General features: G+C 39.0%; 1 protein-coding gene across 1 annotated transcript; it reads left to right on the forward strand.

The window, feature by feature from the left end:
- Nucleotides 1-3,170: 3,170 nt before the first annotated feature.
- Nucleotides 3,171-3,914, forward strand: LOC126633999 (uncharacterized). The gene has a single exon (XM_050304491.1). It carries the CDS (start codon nucleotides 3,171-3,173, stop codon nucleotides 3,912-3,914), a length of 744 nt encoding a protein of 247 aa, XP_050160448.1.
- Nucleotides 3,915-20,428: the final 16,514 nt, after the last annotated feature.

Raw genomic sequence — 20,428 nt, forward strand, 5'->3', positions numbered from 1 at the left:
ATATCTTGTAGATTATTGCCTTTCCTCTGTATGACAGTATGAAGTTTTCATGGTTAGTCTAAAATGTAAGATATCCATTATTGTAGTATTCATACATACAACAATATGAAGATAGTCATATTTATACTTCATCCTATAATGTATTCATATGACAATAGTCTACAATATGATATACTTTTCATGGTTAGTCTAAAATGTATGATATCCATTATTGAAGTTTTTGAAGAATATACAAAATGTATGATCACATGATGCTTCCAGACTGGCATTAGTTGTATATTCTTTTTTCCTTTTGTAACTCTGCAGCGTTTGGGATAATTTTTCACGTTACTGGGTTGTAGGAGTTTTTGTTGATTCCAAAATCTGATTTTGATGGAAATGAGTTTAACTATGTTATTTCTTCACCTGTTGTATTAGACTCAAACCAGATTGGATACTCGAAAGGCTACCCTCATCGCGCAGCCCCAGCCTCACCAATTCTATGCATGGGTTCCTGCTCTCCCGTTTCTCTCTCCCTGTATACTCCCTAACTCTCTCAACAAATCAAAACCCCAAATCCAATTCAATCTCGAGACAGAGGAAATTCAAGGAGCCGAGTTGCAGAGAGAAGAGATAACGAAATTAAAGAAACTAATGCAACAAATTAATCGATCAATTTCAGAAAATTAGAGGAAAAATTAACAACCCTGAACAAATAGGATCTGGATGAATCTTAGAACATACCTGAGTTCAATTCAACTTGTCCGACGACAGTCCAAACCGCGACGCCGTCAAACTGACAAAAATTCGCCGGAAATTCAATCCCAACTCCAGGATCACCGATGATAACAGAGACCAACACCCTGAAATTTTTTCCCCAACGATCGCAAGATGGGGTTAAAATGATCGAACCCAATTTTATAAGCGTGGACAAAACGCACAACCAGTCGAAAAACACAGACCGGAAACAAAATCGCCAGACAACTGAAGGATCCAACACGAAGAGAGCGAGATGAAAACGGAGATAAGCAAAAGTCAAACAGAAAAGCAAACAGGAAAGCTAAGTGAAAACAGAAGAGCAAAAGTGAAGAAAAGGAAACAGAAAATCAAAGAGAGACAAAAGGCAAACAGAAAAGCAGATAGCAAAACGGCAAATTAAGCAAAAAAAACCAGGGACATTTTCGTCCGGACACTATAGATAAACAGTAACCCACAACCAGGTTTTAGTATATAAAATAACTAAAAATTATTGTTCGCACGTTGTTACGGAATTAAAAATTGTAAAAAGCATTATATTTGAAAGATATAAAAGATTGTGTCATAGAAAATTAATACAATTCATTGCTATATTTAATTGATACTCTTAAGTAAAAATCGTATAAGTTTTGGCTATCTATGTACATAAAATATTAGATCAACACATTCCACTTAAGCAGTTTTTGTGATTTTCGATCAACAACAGTACTTATATACAAAAGATTATGAAACTTTGAGTTATTTACATGAAAAAAATGTTAAGAAATATTGTGACGTTACATTGATAAATATGACAAAAATTGTTCAATGGAATAACAAAAGTTCCCTCCAACACTCTTGATTGTCAGGAAATTAGTTTAAATCAATTCAAAGACCAAAACTCTAAATCAACCAACTTGTCCATTCCAAACTATCCAACAAAATTATTTGAACATGGAGAATCACAGAGCTAGCTTAGGAACCAAAGAAGATCTGCAAAAGCAAGTTAAGATATCATTCGTACTACAGAAGCAAATTACATAATAAAATTAAGAGAGCATCATATTACAAAAGAATAATAATGTTCATTTCCAAATGTATTACGAAAGCCTATTGTTTCATTCCACTTCACATGATTCACAGGTTTTTTTTTTTTCAACCCACAAAATTTACAGTTTAGTTCAAAGAATTTGATATGATTATTAATATTCACACGGAAAAGATAAGACTCAAATGAAATGGCCATTTGAATTCACTTTCTTATTTCTTATAACCACATGAGTATCATATATATACAAACGTAGCAAAAAGCCCAAAGTTTTGAAACTGTATAAAACGAAGCAAAAAGAAAATGGATTTGTTTCTTCACTTTGTTCCTCCTTTCTTCCGATACGTAGTGTTTTGCTTTGACACTTTGCAAAGGGAGGAAAGGAATGCATATTCTACTTTACCTTCTGAGTAAGCACTTGAAAGCTCTTTCTGAACTCTTTTGTGCTCATCCTAATTTTGTGATCGCTCAATTTCAAGTGTAGCCTTTCTTTTCTAGTGAGAGATTCCACTTGAGGTAATTAATGACTAACCAAGTGAAAGATATTACCGAGGTCCCCAAGACGGCAATATTATTGTCTTGAGGCTAAACTTTTTGCGATAAAAACCAGACAATAATATTAAATGTTATTGTCTTGAGGCTAACCAAATGTTAAACTTTTTGCGATAAAAACCAGACAATAATATTAAACTTTATGGTTAGTCATTAATTACCTCGGTAATATCATTCCCAAGACGGCAATATCGTTTAATGAGTGGGGTTTGAGGCTAAACTTTTTGCGATAAAAATCATACAATAATATTTTAAAACAACTCAAATTATCAAATATTGCTAATCACCTTGCTAATTAGAGCGCTGATAGCAGGCTTATCTTCCTTATTTACAGCCAAGTGAAAGTTAAAACCAACAATGACATTGCCGTCTTGGGGACCTCGGTGGAGTTCTCCTTCTGGAGCTTCCTCCATGTCGACTACTGCAGATAAATATAAAATAAAATAAAATCACATTTATAAAATGAATATCTAATTATATTTAAGAAGGCATAATAAATTATGGGTAGTATTGAAGCCAAATACAACGTACCCTTATGATAGACAAGATGGAGGGAATCAAGCTCATCAGCCCATGAAATCATCTGTCCAAAAGAGGATTTCATGATCACATCCATTTACCTTATTAAGCTTCCTAATTGTATGCACATATTCAATTGTAAAATATTTCCTTGTACAGATTGTCAACGCCTATAAAGTCTCTGTGAAATTGTATAAATACCATATACTAAGATCAATGGAGATTATCCAAACATTCAACCAAAAACCTGTGTGTGCTTTATGTTTTGTAGCACTTAATCTTTTATGGTATCTCAAAGCCCTTGACTCATCGTCCATTATTATTATTTTTTCTACTCATGGCTGCCACTACCAATACTCATCATTCTACAGATTATTCCACCCTCCCCAATGTTTCCCACGCCATCACTCTCAAACTTGATACCAACAACCACCCTCTCTGGCTCGCTCAGATTGTACCAGTTTTCAAGAGTCGTCGTCTAATGCATTTTATTGATGGATCCTCCGAATGCCTTGCCCACTTTCTCAAGGATGATATTGGAAACCTCACCACCAATGTCAATCCTGCTTATGAGGATTGGATTCAGAAAGATCAATTGGTCCTTTCTTGGATCAATGGGTCTCTTGGCCTACAGGCTCTCTTTGCAACAGCCCGTTACAAATTTGCTCGTGATGTCTGGGTTGCTTTGCAACACCGATATGCGTCTCACAATCAGAGTCGCATCATCCAACTTCGTACAACCTTCTTCCAAACCAAGCGTGGTGATTCCTCCATCGCTGACTATCTGGATCACATCAACTCTCTTGCTGACAGTCTGGCGCTTGCTGGGTCGCCAATCACTGATGCCGATCTTGTTACTGTGATCATGTCCAATGTTGGACCCAAGTTCGAAAACACCGTTGGTGCTGCCCAAGCTCGTGAAAACCTAGTTTCTTATGTTGATTTGGAAGCCCTCCTCCTCTCTGCTGAGTTGCGTCTTGCCGATCCGACTCCTCCTGTTGATCACTTCGTTCAAGCTATACCGGTCCCGGAATCGCAATTCCTCTCGCGGGGGTGGTCGATCATTCTCTGTTCGCAATGATGGTCGCTCTTCTTGTAGAGGTGGCTTTGATAAGAGCATATTTATGCAACTTAGTTAGCTTGTTTCTTGGCATTTACTTAGTTTAATTCTAGTTATTTTAGTACTTTAAGCTATTTTCGTGTGTTTGTAAGTTCAAATAACAAAGTTAGCAACAAAGTGCTATTTGGAGCATTTTGGAGCATTTTTGGGCCAAGATTGGATAGTGCAAGCATGAAGACATGAGGATGGACGTTTTTTAAGATTAGAAGGCTAGAAATCAACATGTGTGTGTGCAAGTGTGTTGACCTACAACTACAAACATCCATCCACTACACCCATTACATCCACTCATTACCAAACATCCATCCACTACACCCATTACATCCACTCATTACCCCAACACTCATCCACTACACCCATTACATCCACTCATTACCACAACACTCACCCACTACACCTATTACATCCACTCATTACCAAACATCCATCCACTACACCCATTACATCCACTCATTACCAAACACTCATCATCTCCATAGCCTATAAATACATCCATCCTTCACCATAACAAGGGAAGATTAGAAAAGATCCATCCAAAGACACTACATTCACATCTCACAACTCCATACACTTACACTTTCATTCCTTGGCCGTGAGCACCATCCATTCATCCATTCATTTCCCTTTCCTTGCCATGACCTCCACCCAACCTAAACACATTTAGCCATTCCTTTCCATATATCCATACGCATCCATCAAACTACACCTTGTGCCGCAACAAAGAGAAGAAGGAGGACCCTTGGACGTGCTTGCCATTCAAGTTGGATTGTTGGAGAGTTTTTAGGTGTTTTCATTCTTTGTTTTCAATGTTTAAGTTTATGTATCTTTGCTTTGTGAGTATGAGGAACTAAACCCCCCTTAGCTAGGGGGAATTTGAAACCATGTTCATGCTTGCAATATGATTTGATTACTTTCAGTTGTGATTCATAAGTTGTGAATTCAATTTGTTTAACTGCTTGATTGATAACTTATTCGTGTATGTTTATTAAGAGTGCACACTTAGTTTGCATGCATGAATATGATGCTAGAGTATAAGGGAGTTTCACCTAATAGTTACAAACTTATATTCACAAGTAGTGGAGGTCGCTTATAAACGATCGCGTTAAATGAATTCTTGGCAGGAGTTTCATGCTCATCATAGTTACAAATGTTTCGTCAATGCTTATGATTTTCATAGAACTTAATGATTCTTGCTTGTATCTCTATTATGCAATTCATGTAGGGAACTTGTGGGGAATGCTTTGGGTTGTTGTATGCAATCATCTAATTCAATGAAATTAGAAAAATCTGAGGATTAATTTAAGTGTACCTAATTAATCTGGGGTGTTGAGGTTCATGGTTTATTGAAAAGCAACTGGATATTGGTTTATGTGCAAGTATGTCATGTATGGAGAAGAACCCTCTAGCTAGCTCATCATCCATAGTTTAACCCATCACCCATCAATTCACCTAAATTTGTCTAAGAATCTGTTTAAATTGTTCTTGCTTTGTTTTCCTTATTTTCGTCCAAAACCAAAATCCCCTTTATTTTATTAAGTCATAATAGTTAGTACTTGTTTTAGATTGTATTTTTAAGTGTTTTAAGTCAAAATAAAATAAATTTTCGTCCAAACTTTGTGTTAGTGGCAGAAACTGCCTTAGAGTTGTTTTTAGGCAGTTTTGAGTCTTTATAATCTGTTTTGAGTCTTGTGACTTTGTTTTGAGTCTTGTAAGTTTAATTCATGCTTTTAAGTTTGTTTACACATATTTAAGTCAGTTTCAAGTGTTTTAGCAATCCCTCATAATCCCCGGCCTAGAACGATCCCTACTTACATTCTTTACTACAATTGACAACAAAAGGGTTTAATTTGTGTGTTAAGTTATTTTCGCATCAGGCTTCTATAGAGTCAATTCTCATACCTCTGGAAAATTTCATCGTGGTGAACGCAATGGTGGATTCTATCGAGGTAATTTTAATTCCTTTGGTATTTCTAATCGTGGTCAGCTAGCTGCAGGTCTTTTAGGCCCCACCCCAAATTAGCACAATGGTTCATCTTCTTCAACCTTTAGTGAGTCACGCATAAAGTGTCAAATTTGTGGTAGTCTTGGGCACCCTGCCATTGATTGTTATGACCGTATGAACTTGGCGTATGAATGGCGTATTCCTTCTAAGCGCCTCACTACCATGGTGACTCAATCCGTGGCTCAATCTACTCAAATCGACAAACATTGGCTTCTAGATTCCGGTGCTAACTCTCACATCACCAATGACTTAGGCAAACTCACTCTTACCCGAGATTATCATGGCCATGATACCGTCGGTGGTGTGCTTGATGGAACAGGTTTGCCTATTAGTCATGTTTGTACCATACTTGACCAATCCCGAAACTACCGAGCACCGGTCAACGTTATAATGTCAAGGACACATAAGAGTTTCCTTCCAACCAGGAGACCAATCACAGGGCTATGAAAAACAGCGAACGAGCTTTAAGGCCTGGCCACCAAGTGTTTCACGTGGAAGATATCAAGGGAGGCAAGTATCAAAAGCCTAACTAGGATCCAATATGTTTCTACCCTGAGGAAGAAAGAGGTATCATCTACCCTCACAACGACCCACTGATCGACGAATCCTGGTAGACATGGGGGCTTCGGTCAATATCATGTTTGCTGAATCTTTCAGGGCACTTAATGTAGCTGAACACTTGCTCAATCGCTCGATTTATCCTCTGATAAGCTTCTCCGGTGATATTGTGCAACCTTTAGGGAGCATACACTTACCTTTCACCATTGGTACAGTCCCTTACATAACTACCATTACCACTAACTTCCTGGTGGTTAATTGCCCAACGGCATACAATGTCATTTTCGGACGCACAGGCATCAATGATCTCAAGGTCATGGTATCCACACATATGTTGTTGATGAAATTTCCAACCCCCTATGGCAATAGTTACATCAGAGGAGATCAACTTAGTGCACGATCATGTTACAACACTTCGGTCAAGCAACTGCACCTGCCTATGCCCAAGGAAACCCTTTCTATACATGACCAAGTCATAAAGACCAGCCCAGACGAAGCCAACTTGGATCTTCACGGTGGTAACAGTCAACCCGACGATCCTCGAGACGACTCTTTCACCTAGTAAGCACAACCCGCGGAAGAGTTAGAGAAGGTTTCTATCTCAAAAGATTATCCAGATCGCATGGTGAATATTGGCACCACCTTGTCATCACCCATTCGGTTGGCATTGATCTATTTTTTGCAAGAGAACACTGAGGTCTTCGCCTGGTCATACGAGGACATGCCAGACATCTCTCCCGATATCATATGTCATCGCTTGAAGATTGACCCCAAGACCAAGCCGGTGAGACAGAAGCGAAGATCTTATGACGTTGAACGATACGAAGCAATGAAGGCAGAAGTTGAAAAACCTAAAGGCATAGGCTTCGTCCGCGAAGTCAATTACCCAACATGGGTAGCAAATGTGGTCCTTGTTAAGAAAAATCCGACCAAAGAAAGTCTCATGCTCCAAAAGGTCTTGTGGAGAATGTGTGTCGACTACACCGACCTAAACAAAGAATGCCCGAATGATAGCTTTCCTCTTCCTCTCATTGACAGACTTATAGACTCTATGGCAGGATGTGAACTCGTGAGCTTCATGGATGCTTACTCAGGATACAACCAAATCCTCATGAACCTTTCGAACTAAGAACACACAACCTTCACTACTGACAGGGGACTATATTGCTATAAAGTCATGCCCTTCGGCCTAAAGAATGCAGAAGCGACTTATCAGAGACTAGTCAATTCAATGTTCGCTGAACAGATTGGGAAAAACATGGAAGTGTACGTTGATGATATGCTAGTCAAGAGCAAACATGCTGGCCAACACATCACTAACCTATCTGAAACTTTCACCATTCTAAAGAGGTATCGAATGAGGTTGAACCCTAACAAATGTGCATTCGGCGTAGGCTCTGGCAAATTCTTAGGCTTCATGATAAGCCAACAAGACATTGAGGCTAATCCGGAGAAGATCAAAGTAATCCTCGACATGAAGGAACCGATAACTTCAAAAGACATCCAGAGCCTTACTGTCAAGGTGGCAGCCTTAACTAGGTTCGTCTCTAAGGCCACAGACAGATATGCTCCTTTCTTCAAAGCACTTAAGGGAAGTAAGAAGTACATTACATGGACTGATGAATGTGCCAAGGCATTCAAGAACCTCAAGGACTACATGAGTAAAGCCCCTCTGCTCTCCAAACCTGAGGTTGTTGACACGCTCATTATCAATCAATCTGTGTCGGCTTCAGCAGTAAGTTATGTTCTCATTCGAAAGGATAGTAATGTCGAACGACCTGTCTACTACGCTAGCAAGGCCTTACAAGATGCGGAGACACGATACTCCAACATTGAGAAATTCGCTCTAGCATTGGTCATGTCTGCTCGAAAACTTCGCCCTTACTTCCAAGCACACTCCATCATCATGCTTACCAATCATCATCTTCAACAGATACTCCAAAGTCCTGACACTTCAGGGAGAATGATCAAATGGGCGATAGCATTGGGTGAGTTTGCCATCTCCTACTAACCAAAGTCAGCTGAGAAGGGCCAAGCAGTGGCAGACTTCATCGCCGACTTCACATATCCTGTTGACATTGTTTCTACGCCTAAAGAAGTGGTTTCATTACCCTTGGGGTTCAAAGCTTCAACATGAATGTTTCCAACATGAAACAAAGTCTAAGTATATGTCAGCAAGACTATACAAATAAACGAACAGTTTCACAGTATATTCGTTCAATCATACATTCCAACACATTCATACATAAGCCAACTGTGCTTCGAAAGGGTTCAACATAGTTTGTGTCATTCGACACTTGCTACAATGTGCATTGACACCTTGCCCTTATTCTCACTAACCAGGTGATGAAATATGAAGAAATAACTCATCTTCATGCCACCAACCAGGTGATGAAATGTACAACCCGTACTCTCCTTCATGTCACCAACCAGGTGATGAAATGTACAACCCGTACTCTAATATCATTTGGCAACTTGTCATTCATGCCACCAACCAGGTGAAGAAGGAACTCATCTTCGTGCCACCAACCAGGTGATAAAATGTGATGAAAGGTGATGAAGGAACTCACCTTCGTACCACCAACCAAGTGATGAAAGCAACTCACCATTCATTCCACCTACCAGAAGACGAGTGGTACAACTTGTACATGTGAACTCCTAACATTCACAAATAATCAAAAACCCTCAAGCTTGACAACTCAACTAGGAGAGCACTTATGCCTAACAAGAGTTATAGTCACCAACAAAGTCTTATTGCAAGTCAACAACTTCAGTGCATAGCATACGAAGATCAAGCTATTCAGCCCTCTTGCATCTACTTCAGACATTTCTCCTCTGTAACAATGAAACACTACAACTCGTAGAAAGCTTCATACACTCTTGATCAAGACAGTGTGAAGCAGAACCAATTTATGGTGCCAACATGAGCTTCATCAAAGGAGTTCAACCACAATTCTTAAAAGCTTCACACTCTTGATCAAGACAGTGTGAACCAAAACCAATTTATGGTGTCAACAAGAGCTTCATCAAAAGAGTTCAACCACAAATTCTCAAAAGCTTCACACACTCTTGATCAAGACAGTGTGAAGCAAAACCAATTTATGGTGTCAACAAGAGCTTCATCAATGGAAGGCAACCATAATTCTCAAAAGCTTCACACACTTTTGATCAAGACAGTGTGAAGCAAAACCAATTTATGGTGCCAACAAGAGCTTCATCAATGGAGGGCAACCACAATTCTCAAAAGCTCCACTCTTGATCAAGACAGTGTGAAGCAAAACCAATTTATGGCGCCAACAAGAGCTTCATCAATGGAAGGCAACCATAATTCTCAAAAGCTTTACACACTTTTGATCAAGACAGTGTGAAGCAAAACCAATTTATGGTGCCAACAAGAGCTTTATCAATGGAGGGTAACCACAATTCTCAAAAGCTCCACTCTTGATCAAGACAGTGTGAAGCAAAACCAATTTATGGTGCCAACAAGAGCTTCATCAAAGGAGTTCAACCACAATTATCAAAAGCTTCACACTCTTGATCAAGACAGTGTGAAGCAAAACCAATTTATGGTGCCAACAAGAGCTTCATCAAAGGAGTTCAACCACAAATTCTCAAAAGCTTCACACATTCTTGATCAAGACAGTGTGAAGCAAAACCAATTTATGGTGCTAACAAGAGCTTCATCAATGGAAGGCAACCACAATTCTTAAAAGCTTCACACACTCTTGATCAAGACAGTGTGAAGCAAAACCAATTTATGGTGCCAACAAGAGATTCATCAATGGAGAGCAACCACAATTCTCAAAAGCTCCACACACTTTTGATCAAGACAATGTGAAGCAAAACCAATTTATGGTGCCAACAAGAGCTTCATCAGTGGAGGGCAACCACAACTTTCAAAAGCTCCACACTCTTGATCAAAACAGTGTGAAGCAAAACCAATTTATAGTGCCAACAAGAGCTTCATCAATGGAGGGCAACCACAATTCTCAAAAGCTTAACACACTCTTGATCAAGACAGTGTGAAGCAAAACCAATTTATGGTTCCAACAAGAGCTTCATCAATGGAGGGCAACCACAATTATCAAAAGCTTCACACTCTTGATCAAGACAGTGTGAAGCAAAACTAATTTATGGTGCCAACAAGAGCTTTATCAAAGGAGTTCAACCACAAATTCTCAAAAGCTTCACACACTCTTGATCAAGACAGTGTGAAGCAAAACCAATTTATGGTGCTAACAAGAGCTTCATCAATGGAAGGCAACCACAATTCTCAAAAGCTTCACACACTCTTGATCAAGACAGTGTGAAGCAAAACCAATTTATGGTGCCAACAAGAGATTCATCAATGGAGAGCAACCACAATTCTCAAAAGCTCCACACACTTTTAATCAAGACAGTGTGAAGCAAAACCAATTTATGGTGCCAACAAGAGCTTCATCAATGGAGGGCAACCACAACTCTCAAAAGCTCCACACTCTTGATCAAAACAGTGTGAAGCAAAACCAATTTATAGTGCCAACAAGAGCTTCATCAATGGAGAGCAACCACAATTCTCAAAAGCTTAACACACTCTTGATCAAGACAGTGTGAAGCAAAACCAATTTATGGTTCCAACAAGAGCTTCATCAATGGAGGGCAACCACAATTCTCAAAAGCTTCACACTCTTGATTAAAACAATGTGAAGCAAAATCAATTTATAGTGCAAACAAGAGCTTCATCAAAGGAGTTCAACCACATTTCTCAAGAGCTTCACACACTCTTGATCAAAACAGTGTGAAGCAAAACTAATTTATGGTGCCAACAAGAACTTCATCAATGGAGGGCAACCACAATTCTCAAAAGCTTCACACATTCTTGAACATGACAGTGTGAAGCAAAACCAATTTATGGTGCCAACAAAAGCTTCATCAATGAAGGACAACTACAACTCGTAGAAAGCTTCACACACTCTTGATCAAGATTGTTCGAAGCAAATTCAATTTATATGGTTCATCCAAACCTTTGACTACTACAAGGTGTGGCTTGCATCAATCTCTTGCTCAACAGTGTGAAAGCAAAATTTGTATATGTTGTCCATCCCACATTTTCAAATTTCTAGTTTCCCAAAAAAAAAAAAGGAAATTGGGAAATTCAACAAAGCTTCATCAATGGAGGACAACTACAAATTCTCAAAAGCTTCACACTATCTTGATCAACATAGTGTGAAGCAATATCAATTCATGGTACCCAACAAATTTCGCCTACAAAGCTTAACCAACAAAAGCTTCAACAAATGAAAGGCAACTACAAATTCTCAAAAGCTTCACACTATCTTCATTAAGATAGTGTGAAGCAAAATCAATTCATGGTACCCAACAAAGCTCCACCACAAAAGCTTCACCAACAAAAGCTTTAACAAATGGAAGGCAACTACAAATTCTCAAAAGCTTCACACTATCTTGAACAACATAGTGTGAAGCAATATCAATTCATGGTACCCAACAAAATTTCGCCTACAAAGCTTAACCAACAAAAGTTTCAACAAATGGAGGGCAACTACAAATTCTCAAAAGCTTCACACTATCTTCATCAAGATAGTGTGAAGCAAAATCAATTCATGGTACCCAACAAAGCTTCACCAATAAAAGCTTTAACAAATGGAGGGCAATTACAAATTCTCAAAAGTTTCACACTATCTTGATCAAGATAGTGTGAAGCAAAATCAATTCATGGTACCCAACAAAAGCTTCAACTCAAAAGCTTCACCTACAAAAGCTTCTACACAAAAGTTTCACACACAAAAGCTTCACACACAAAAGCTTCACCCATAAAAGTTTCACCCATAAAAGCTTTACCCACCACAAAAGCTTCACTTACAAAAGCTTCACCCACAAAAACTTCACCAACAAAAGCTTCACCCACCACAAAAGCTTCACCCACAAAAGCTTCACCTACAAAGCTTCACCTACAAAGCTTCAACACAAAAGCTTTACCGACAAAAGTTTCACACTATCTTGATTAAGATAGTGTGAAGCAAAATCAATTCATGGTACCCAACAAAGCTTCAACACCTAAGCTTCACCTACAAAGCTTAATATATATATATATATATATATATATATATATATATATATTTTTTCGAAAATTTGAAAATTTGAAAATTTGAAAATTTGAAAATTCGAAAAAAAAAAAATTGCCTAGGCCTCTTCTTCTTTGGGCCTAACAATTTCATAACAAATATATATGAAAGAAGAGTTTTGGGCTACCACTTAGAAGGAAATGTCTCATTCGTCAACTCCCTCGACCGGACACTTGGGGGACTCCTACCATATGCTACTGCACCTTGATACTCGGAAGTCTCACGACCACTCAATGACTTGGATTTTTCAAGTCTCCAACCGAGAAGTTTTCCTAACTCGGAAAATTAAGGAAGCATTACCTCAACATACATGTTTCACTCAAGCTTCAACATACAAGCTTCAACAAAAGAAAAAATTCAAAGAACTTAGTGAAGAAGACATTGATGTATTTAACACAATACGTTGAAATGAAGTAAAGCTTGTTTATTGATATCTCCGATAAGTTACAAATATGTACATATACATGAATCAAAATAAACAAACAAGAGGGAGCCTTCACAAAGGTTGCTCAGGAGAAGTCTCAGCAGTCGGCAAAGCCTCAAAAAGAGGAGGCACCAGAGAGTGATTATTCGGAGCCTCAGTACTAGGCAGAACCCCAGAAGGAGGAGGCACCAAAGATTGATCATTTGGAGCTTCATTACGCGGTACAGCCCCAGAAGACGAATGCAATAAATGTCTTTGGAACAAACCCACAAACCTCTGATGATCAAGTAAAATCTGATCATCAGATTCCTGCAGCTGGTCGAGCTTCCTCTTCATGTTTGTAGCACAGTAATGTGCGAGCCTGTGCAACTGTTTATTCTCATGCTTGAGCCATCTGATCTCCTATTTGAGACTTATCACTTCAGCCGCCAATGATTCAACTTGGTGGGTTCGAGCAAATAGGCGTTGGGCCATATTTTACACAGAACCTGCACATTGAACACTGAGAGCCAGAGAATCCTTAACAGCCAACTCATCAGACCGTTTGGAAAGTAGTCTGTTATCTTTGGGAGTGAGAAGGTTCCTGACCACCACCGCAGCGATCATATCATTCTTCATCACAGAGTCCCCAACGGCAAGAGGACCAGTAGAAGATAAGAATGATGAGTGCCATATGTTGTCTTAAGAAGGCATAGCTGCTTCTTCACCAAAGTTTAAGTCAAAACGATGGTCGGATGGGCCAGACATTCTCAGAAATGATCTCTAAAGTACAAAAATAAAGGGAAAATTCCTGCAAGCAATAACTCTCTGAACGTATTTCTTGCACACAATTGGTGCCCCTATAAAAGAAAGGGCAACAAGGTCGTTGGTTCAAAAATCGAAGAGGCACCACTCTCCGGATTTCGAGAAGCAGATTTTCCTGAGTAAAATATGTCGACAATCCCCACATGCAACATCAGCTCCTCGGGTACCACAGATAACTTTGCCAAAGATCTCTGACAAAGTTTAGACACATAAATTTTGAAGGTCCAGCTACCCTACTATTACCCACAAGGGTAAATGAACAACACCACTGCTTGATAACTGGAAAGTCCCTGTGTGTGTCAACCTCAGTGCTCCGTGGCAAGCTGACTGGCAAAAATGCCCAACCTTTACTCACATCGAGAAAACACTCCCAACAGGATTACTTTCTCAAAAATCGAAGAGGCACCGTTCCCTGAATCTCGAGAGCCAGACTCTTACCAGGATTGCTTTCTCAAAAATCGAAGAGGCACCGCTATCCGAATCTCGAGAGCCAGACTCCCATCAGGATTACTTTCTCAAAAATCGAAGAGGCACCGCTATCCGAATCTCGAGAGCCAGACTCCTACCAGGATCGCTTTCTCAAAAATCGAAGAGGCACCGCTCTCTAAATCTCGAAAGCCAGATCCCCAATAGGATTGCTTGTTCAACAATCGAAGAGGCAACGCTCTCCAAAAGTCGAGAACCAGATCCCCAACAGGATTGCTTGTTCGAAAACCGAAGAGGCACCGCTCTCCGAACTTCGAGAGCCAGATTTTCTTGGATAAAATTTGTTTGCAATCTTCACACGCAACATCAGCTTTCCAGATACCACAGACCACTTTTTCAAAGTGCTCTGATAAAGTTAAAACACGTGAAGCTTGCAGCTCCCACTACATTGCTATGATCGAGAAGGGTAAAGGAACAGCGTTACCACTCGCTGTTGGGACGATTCCTGTATATGTCGACCTTCATCCTCCACAGCCAGGCAGACCTGCAAATAAAAAATGCTCAACTTTTCCTCACATCCGAGAGGGCACTCTCAGCAGAGTCTTTCGAAATACTCAACTTTTTCCCCCAAATAATACCTCTGCAAATAAGCCACACTAGAGCAAAAGTATCTCATATCATCAGGGTTAAAAGCAAGAGTATCCTATATCATGCTTCTTCCCTGTCTTTTCCTTTGCCTTTGTTCTTACCTACAAGATAAGGAGAAAGAGAGCAATCAGTCAGCACTTGGAATCAAGCTTCCAGTCAGGAACTGACTGCCTGGAACCCCTTGTCTGATTACTTACCTGGCATTGCTCTCGAGTACTCATCTTTAACATCTTATGCTTCGAGAGAAGCAAGGTTCTAAAAGACACTAGGCGCTAGTCGGGCGGCGGCTAGGGCCTAGCGCCTAGGCAGCTAGGCGGGCGCCTAGTGGACAAGGCGGATTTAAGTAAATCCATTATATTTCGTGTAAATAAATGTCTGTTTATACTTAAAATATATATAATTTCATCATAAACTACAAAATAGAATGACATATGTATTATAAAGTATTGGAATATAATGAAAACATGGGAAACAAGCATATAGTGTGTGCCCATTTAAGTATTCAACAAGTCTATTACAATTTATTGAAAAAAAATTAAATGCAAATTGAAAGTTATCTATTTTCTATCAAAGTGAGTCGCAACCTAGGCAGGTGCCTAGGCGGGTCTGGGCGGGCGCCTCAACTGGTCTAGGCGCCCTTTATTAATTTTCAAACGCCTAGGCATTAATCGGGGCGGTGACCAGCCGCCTAGCGCCTAGGCGGCGCTAGGTGGGGATTTTTAGAACAGTGGAAAGAAGATACCACATATGCCTGAGGAACAGATAGGGCAAGTAAGAATGATACAAGGAAGCATGTGGAGACAAGCATAACAGAATATGTGCTAATACATCCACTACTTTGTCAACAGCAAAAGTATCCCATATCATTAGGGTCGAAAGTACTCTAGATTTGATGGACTTGTTTTGACCTTCAAATTCTTGAGTCGGCCTTATACTCTGGAGGAAACCAGAAAACCCTCCAGCCCAGTTTAAGAATAAGCCTGTGAAAAGTTACTTCTTCAAAAGCAAAATTATCTCATATCATCTCTTTTCATTTTTCTTCTCTTTATCATTCTTGCTGCCTGCAAGATAGGGAGAATGAGAATAATCAGCCGGAACTCGAAATCAAACTTCTGATCTAGGACTGATTGCTTGGAACTCTGATTGCTTACCTTGTCTGTCACATTTTTCGGCAAATCTCCTAGCTCGGCGACTTGGGGGACTCCTACTATGTAATTTATTTTGAAATAAAATAGTACTTGAGGTATGAAAATGAAATGTTTTAAAGATGTTGTATGGGGTTGTAATAGACCTCAAACCTGAAGGGCTACTATGTAATTTACCTTTTTAAATTTGTAAAGGAAAGAAATCAAGACTCAAGAGGCAATCAAAGGGCATTCATGGCACTCTGTATTCTTTTTTATTTTATTTTTCTATTCAAAATGTAGCAATTAGAGTAATTTGTATATATCAAATCAGTTTTCAATTCTCGCAAATTTTTTTTTTGCACCTAGTGTAATTTTAAATTTTCTCGCACTTAGCGTAAATTTAAACTTGACACACTTAGCATAATTTAAAATTTTCCCGTACTTAGCGTAAATCTAAATTTCTCGCACTTAATTGTAATTTTAATTTTCTTGCAATTTACTTTATCGCAATAGGAGTATTGTAATGTAATTATTTATCAATTCAATCCATTCGACTAGTCCATTTGGGTTGATGCGATTCGTCTTTTTATACAATCAGCTCACCATATCAATCACCAAACTCGCTTCCACCCATCCATTCTCATCATGTCCGCACAGACAACAACAATCTCAACGTCTATCTAACACTTATTTAAAATTTCTTGCACCCAAGGGATGGAGTTTTGGCGTGAGTCAATATGTAAAAAAAGGAATGCAAATATTGTGTAAATATTAGAGTCCTTTATTAGAAAGGATATTTGTGATCTTTATTGTTTCCTTAGAGACCAAGGATTGTTTGTACTTATATTCAAAGTTATGGAATACAAGAAAATTAAGCTATATAATTCTATTTGGCATTTGAGCCGAGTTATCGTAACCCTAAACCAGAAAGCAGTTTTCTTCCACCGTGCTACTGCTGTAGTATTGGAAGTCTGCAGTTTTTTCCGCAGAGAGTCAAAGTTGTCGTATTATGCTGTTGTGCTGTGTTGTCGAGATGGCAAGTATTGAAGAAGGGTCGAGGCTGAAGTTGGAAGGTAGTTCACGTGCAATAACCAACAACTCAGTTTCGAGTCTCGTAGTTATACAGAATGATGCTTCAAGCGTACTGAATACCGTGAAACTCAATGGATCAAACTATCCTCTTTGGTCCAAAGTTTTGGAGATATTACTGGACGTGACAAAAAGTCGTGACATGGAGTATCAAGAAACCCAAGGAATAGAGTGACGTGTATGAAACTTGGGAAACTGGGAATGCAATTGTAAATGAGTGATTGATTAATTCCATGGATCTTACCATCATGTTTCATCCATCTTCATACCGATAAAGAAGTATGGGAAGAGGTTGCTTTAATGTATTATGATAGTTCTGATATCTCTTAGATTTATGATTTAAAGGTAAAGTTGTTTTAACTTTGTCAGGAAGGGCATCCTATTGGTGTGTACTATGCTGATCTCAAAGCTGTTTGGCAAGAATTAAACCAACGAAGACCAATCAAGATGGAGTGTACTATTGAATTGAAGGCGCTTCGCGAAGAAATCCAATTGGACCGTGTTTATGCTTTTCTAGCAGGCTTAGATGACATATTTGATAAGGTACGTAGTGATATTTTGAGAACTTAACCCTTACCATCTGTCGATGATGTGTTTTTTGTTGTTAGGCATGAAGCACAACATCATGCTGCCATGATAGGATGAAGTAATATAGGCAACCAAGGAGGAATACCGACACTATCACTAGCCATGGTGTCATGGCCACCCTCTGTTGGCCGGCCCTATGTCTTGTCTTCATTGGCAACTTCTCGTCCTTTTATCCGAGAAAATAAAGATCATTTAAAGTGTACTTTCTACGGTTAAACCCGTCATACTAAAGATACCTGCTTTCAAAAGCATGGGGTACCTGAGTGGTTCCCTGAATTGAAGAAAAAATTGCGTGCAAAGGAGCAAGCCACTAATGGAGCAAGTAGGAGCTACTTATCCATAGCTGCTACCGCACCTAGTGCTAAAGAGGTTGTGCCTAGGCCTGGAGATCCGAGTCAAACCTTGTTGACTAGGACTAATCCTAGTAAATTGTCATCCGATACAGGTATTATGAGACGTGTTCTTTTAGCCTCCGACACTGAGCATCATACAGGTTGGATTCTGGACTCTGGTGCAACACACCATATGACATTTGATAGAAATATGTTTAAATATATGATGATTCATCGAAAGTGTGTAGCAATGGCTAATGGTACCACTGCCCCGGTTATTGGAGCAGACATTGTGGATCTTATGCCATCCATTTTTCTTTACCACTGCTTACTTGTTTCATCATTGTCTCATCATTTATTATCTATATCTCAGGTTACTGAGCAATTGGATTATGTTGTACTTATGTTTCCACTATTTTGTTTACTTCAGGATGTTCAGACTAAGGAGATAATTGGGCATGGCACTAAGAGAGAGGGGTTGTATTATGTGGATGACATCGTTCATGGCAGAGCTAATGCAGTTTAAGAATTTCATATCAGTAATTTGCAAGAAGTTTGGTTATTACATCATTAGTTAGGATATGCCTTTTTTGGTTATTTAAGGCGTATATTGCCTAGTTTATTTCATGAAATAAAAGAATCAGACTTACATTGTGAAGTGTGTATTCTCTCTAAGAGCCATTGTGCTTCACTTCTTCCTAGTATGAATAAACAATTGTTTCCGTTTGATCTTGTGCACTCAGATGTTTGGGGGCTTCTCCTATTACTACTCTTTCTGGAATTAAATGGTTTTTACATTCGTTGATGACTGCACTCACCCGTATGACTTGGATATATGTGTTGAAAAAATAAGAGTGATGTTAGTATGGTGTTTCAATCTTTCTCTCATATGATTACAACATAATATTCCTCCGTTATTAAAGTTCTCCGCTATGATAATGGAGGTGAATATATTATTTCTAAGTTGTCTGTTTTTCTTCGGGATTAAGTAATTCTCCATCAAATAATGTGTCGTCATAGTCCGTAACAAAATGGGGTTGCTGAAAGAAAGAATCATCATAGTTTGGAAACTGCTTGTGCATTGCTTATTGGTGCATCAGTTCCTAAGCATTTTGGCCTAAAGGTGTCACTTATGCAGTTTATGTGATTAATCGATGCCCTCTCAAGTTGTGGAATTTTATACACCTTTCCAAGTGCTGACTGAACATGTTCCAGTCGTGTCTACAAATACCCTTACTCCTTGGGTATTTGGGTGTGTTGCTTATGTTCATATTCACAAGATTCATCTTAGTAAACTGGATATATATGCCATTTAATGTGTCTTTGTTGGTTTTGCATCGCAACAGAAATGGTATATATGCTATCATCCAGAAACTCGACATATGTATGTGACGATGAATGTTACTTTTTTGGAATCTGAATATTTTTTTTCTCTGTTACCATCACCTTGAGATCACCAGGGGAGAACACTAGTGGCAATCTTGGTGATTTTGGTTGGTTAGATGTACAAGAAGATGTGATTTGTGCTTTAAGGGGAGTGGGCGTTGAAGAAAATACCTAAACTGATACAGCAGTATCTTGGCCAGCTCCTGTCGAGACTGCTGCAAGCCTTCAACTGTTATTTGCCGAAAACATTATAGACTATCGGTCATGCCGAGGAGTGTGCTGGTTTTCTGCCAGCTTTTGCCGAAGGCATAACAGCTCAGCAATAGGCTGCTACTGAATTTAATATAAGAGAGGATATGCAGATTCTTGTCAAACCTACATCACCCTCTCTCTAGCTCAATAGTGTCGTCCAATATGTCTTCTTTGAATATCCCTGAGGTAAGTACCATAGATGCTTATGTAGCTAATCCAAATAACGTTGTAAGTACATATAAGTTGCCACCAAGGCAAAATCATGGTGTACCTTCTGACAAATTTTCTCCAGAAGGAAAAGTGAAGTATCCAATAGCCAATTATGTGTCATGTAAAAATCTTGCACCTGAACGTCAAGCATGGGTAAATAATGTGGAGTCAATTCAAGTACAAACCCTAGTGAATGAAGCTTTGAAGGATCCAAAATGGGCTAAAGCGATAATATCACATGGGAAATAATGGAACTACCAAAGGGAAACAAAATAATGGAACTACCAAAAGGAAAAAAACTAGTTGGATGTTGATGGGTTTTTACAATTAAATATAAGGCTGACGATCAATTGACAGGTACAAAGTAAGGTTGGTGGCAAAATGATATACTCAAACGTATGGTGTTGATTACCAAGAAACTTTTTCTCCAATAGCCAAGATGAATACGGTACGTGTCTTATTTCTTTAGTTGTAAATTTGGATTGGCCATTGAAACAATTTGATGTA

The sequence above is a fragment of the Malus sylvestris genome, chromosome 9, assembly GCF_916048215.2.
Source record: "Malus sylvestris chromosome 9, drMalSylv7.2, whole genome shotgun sequence".
Classification (NCBI taxonomy): Eukaryota; Viridiplantae; Streptophyta; class Magnoliopsida; order Rosales; family Rosaceae; genus Malus; species Malus sylvestris.

What these genes read in the sequence shown, in the direction of transcription:
- LOC126633999 (XM_050304491.1), top strand. Translation starts at nt 3,171, where the DNA reads ATGGCTGCCACTACCAATACTCATCATTCTACAGATTATTCCACCCTC.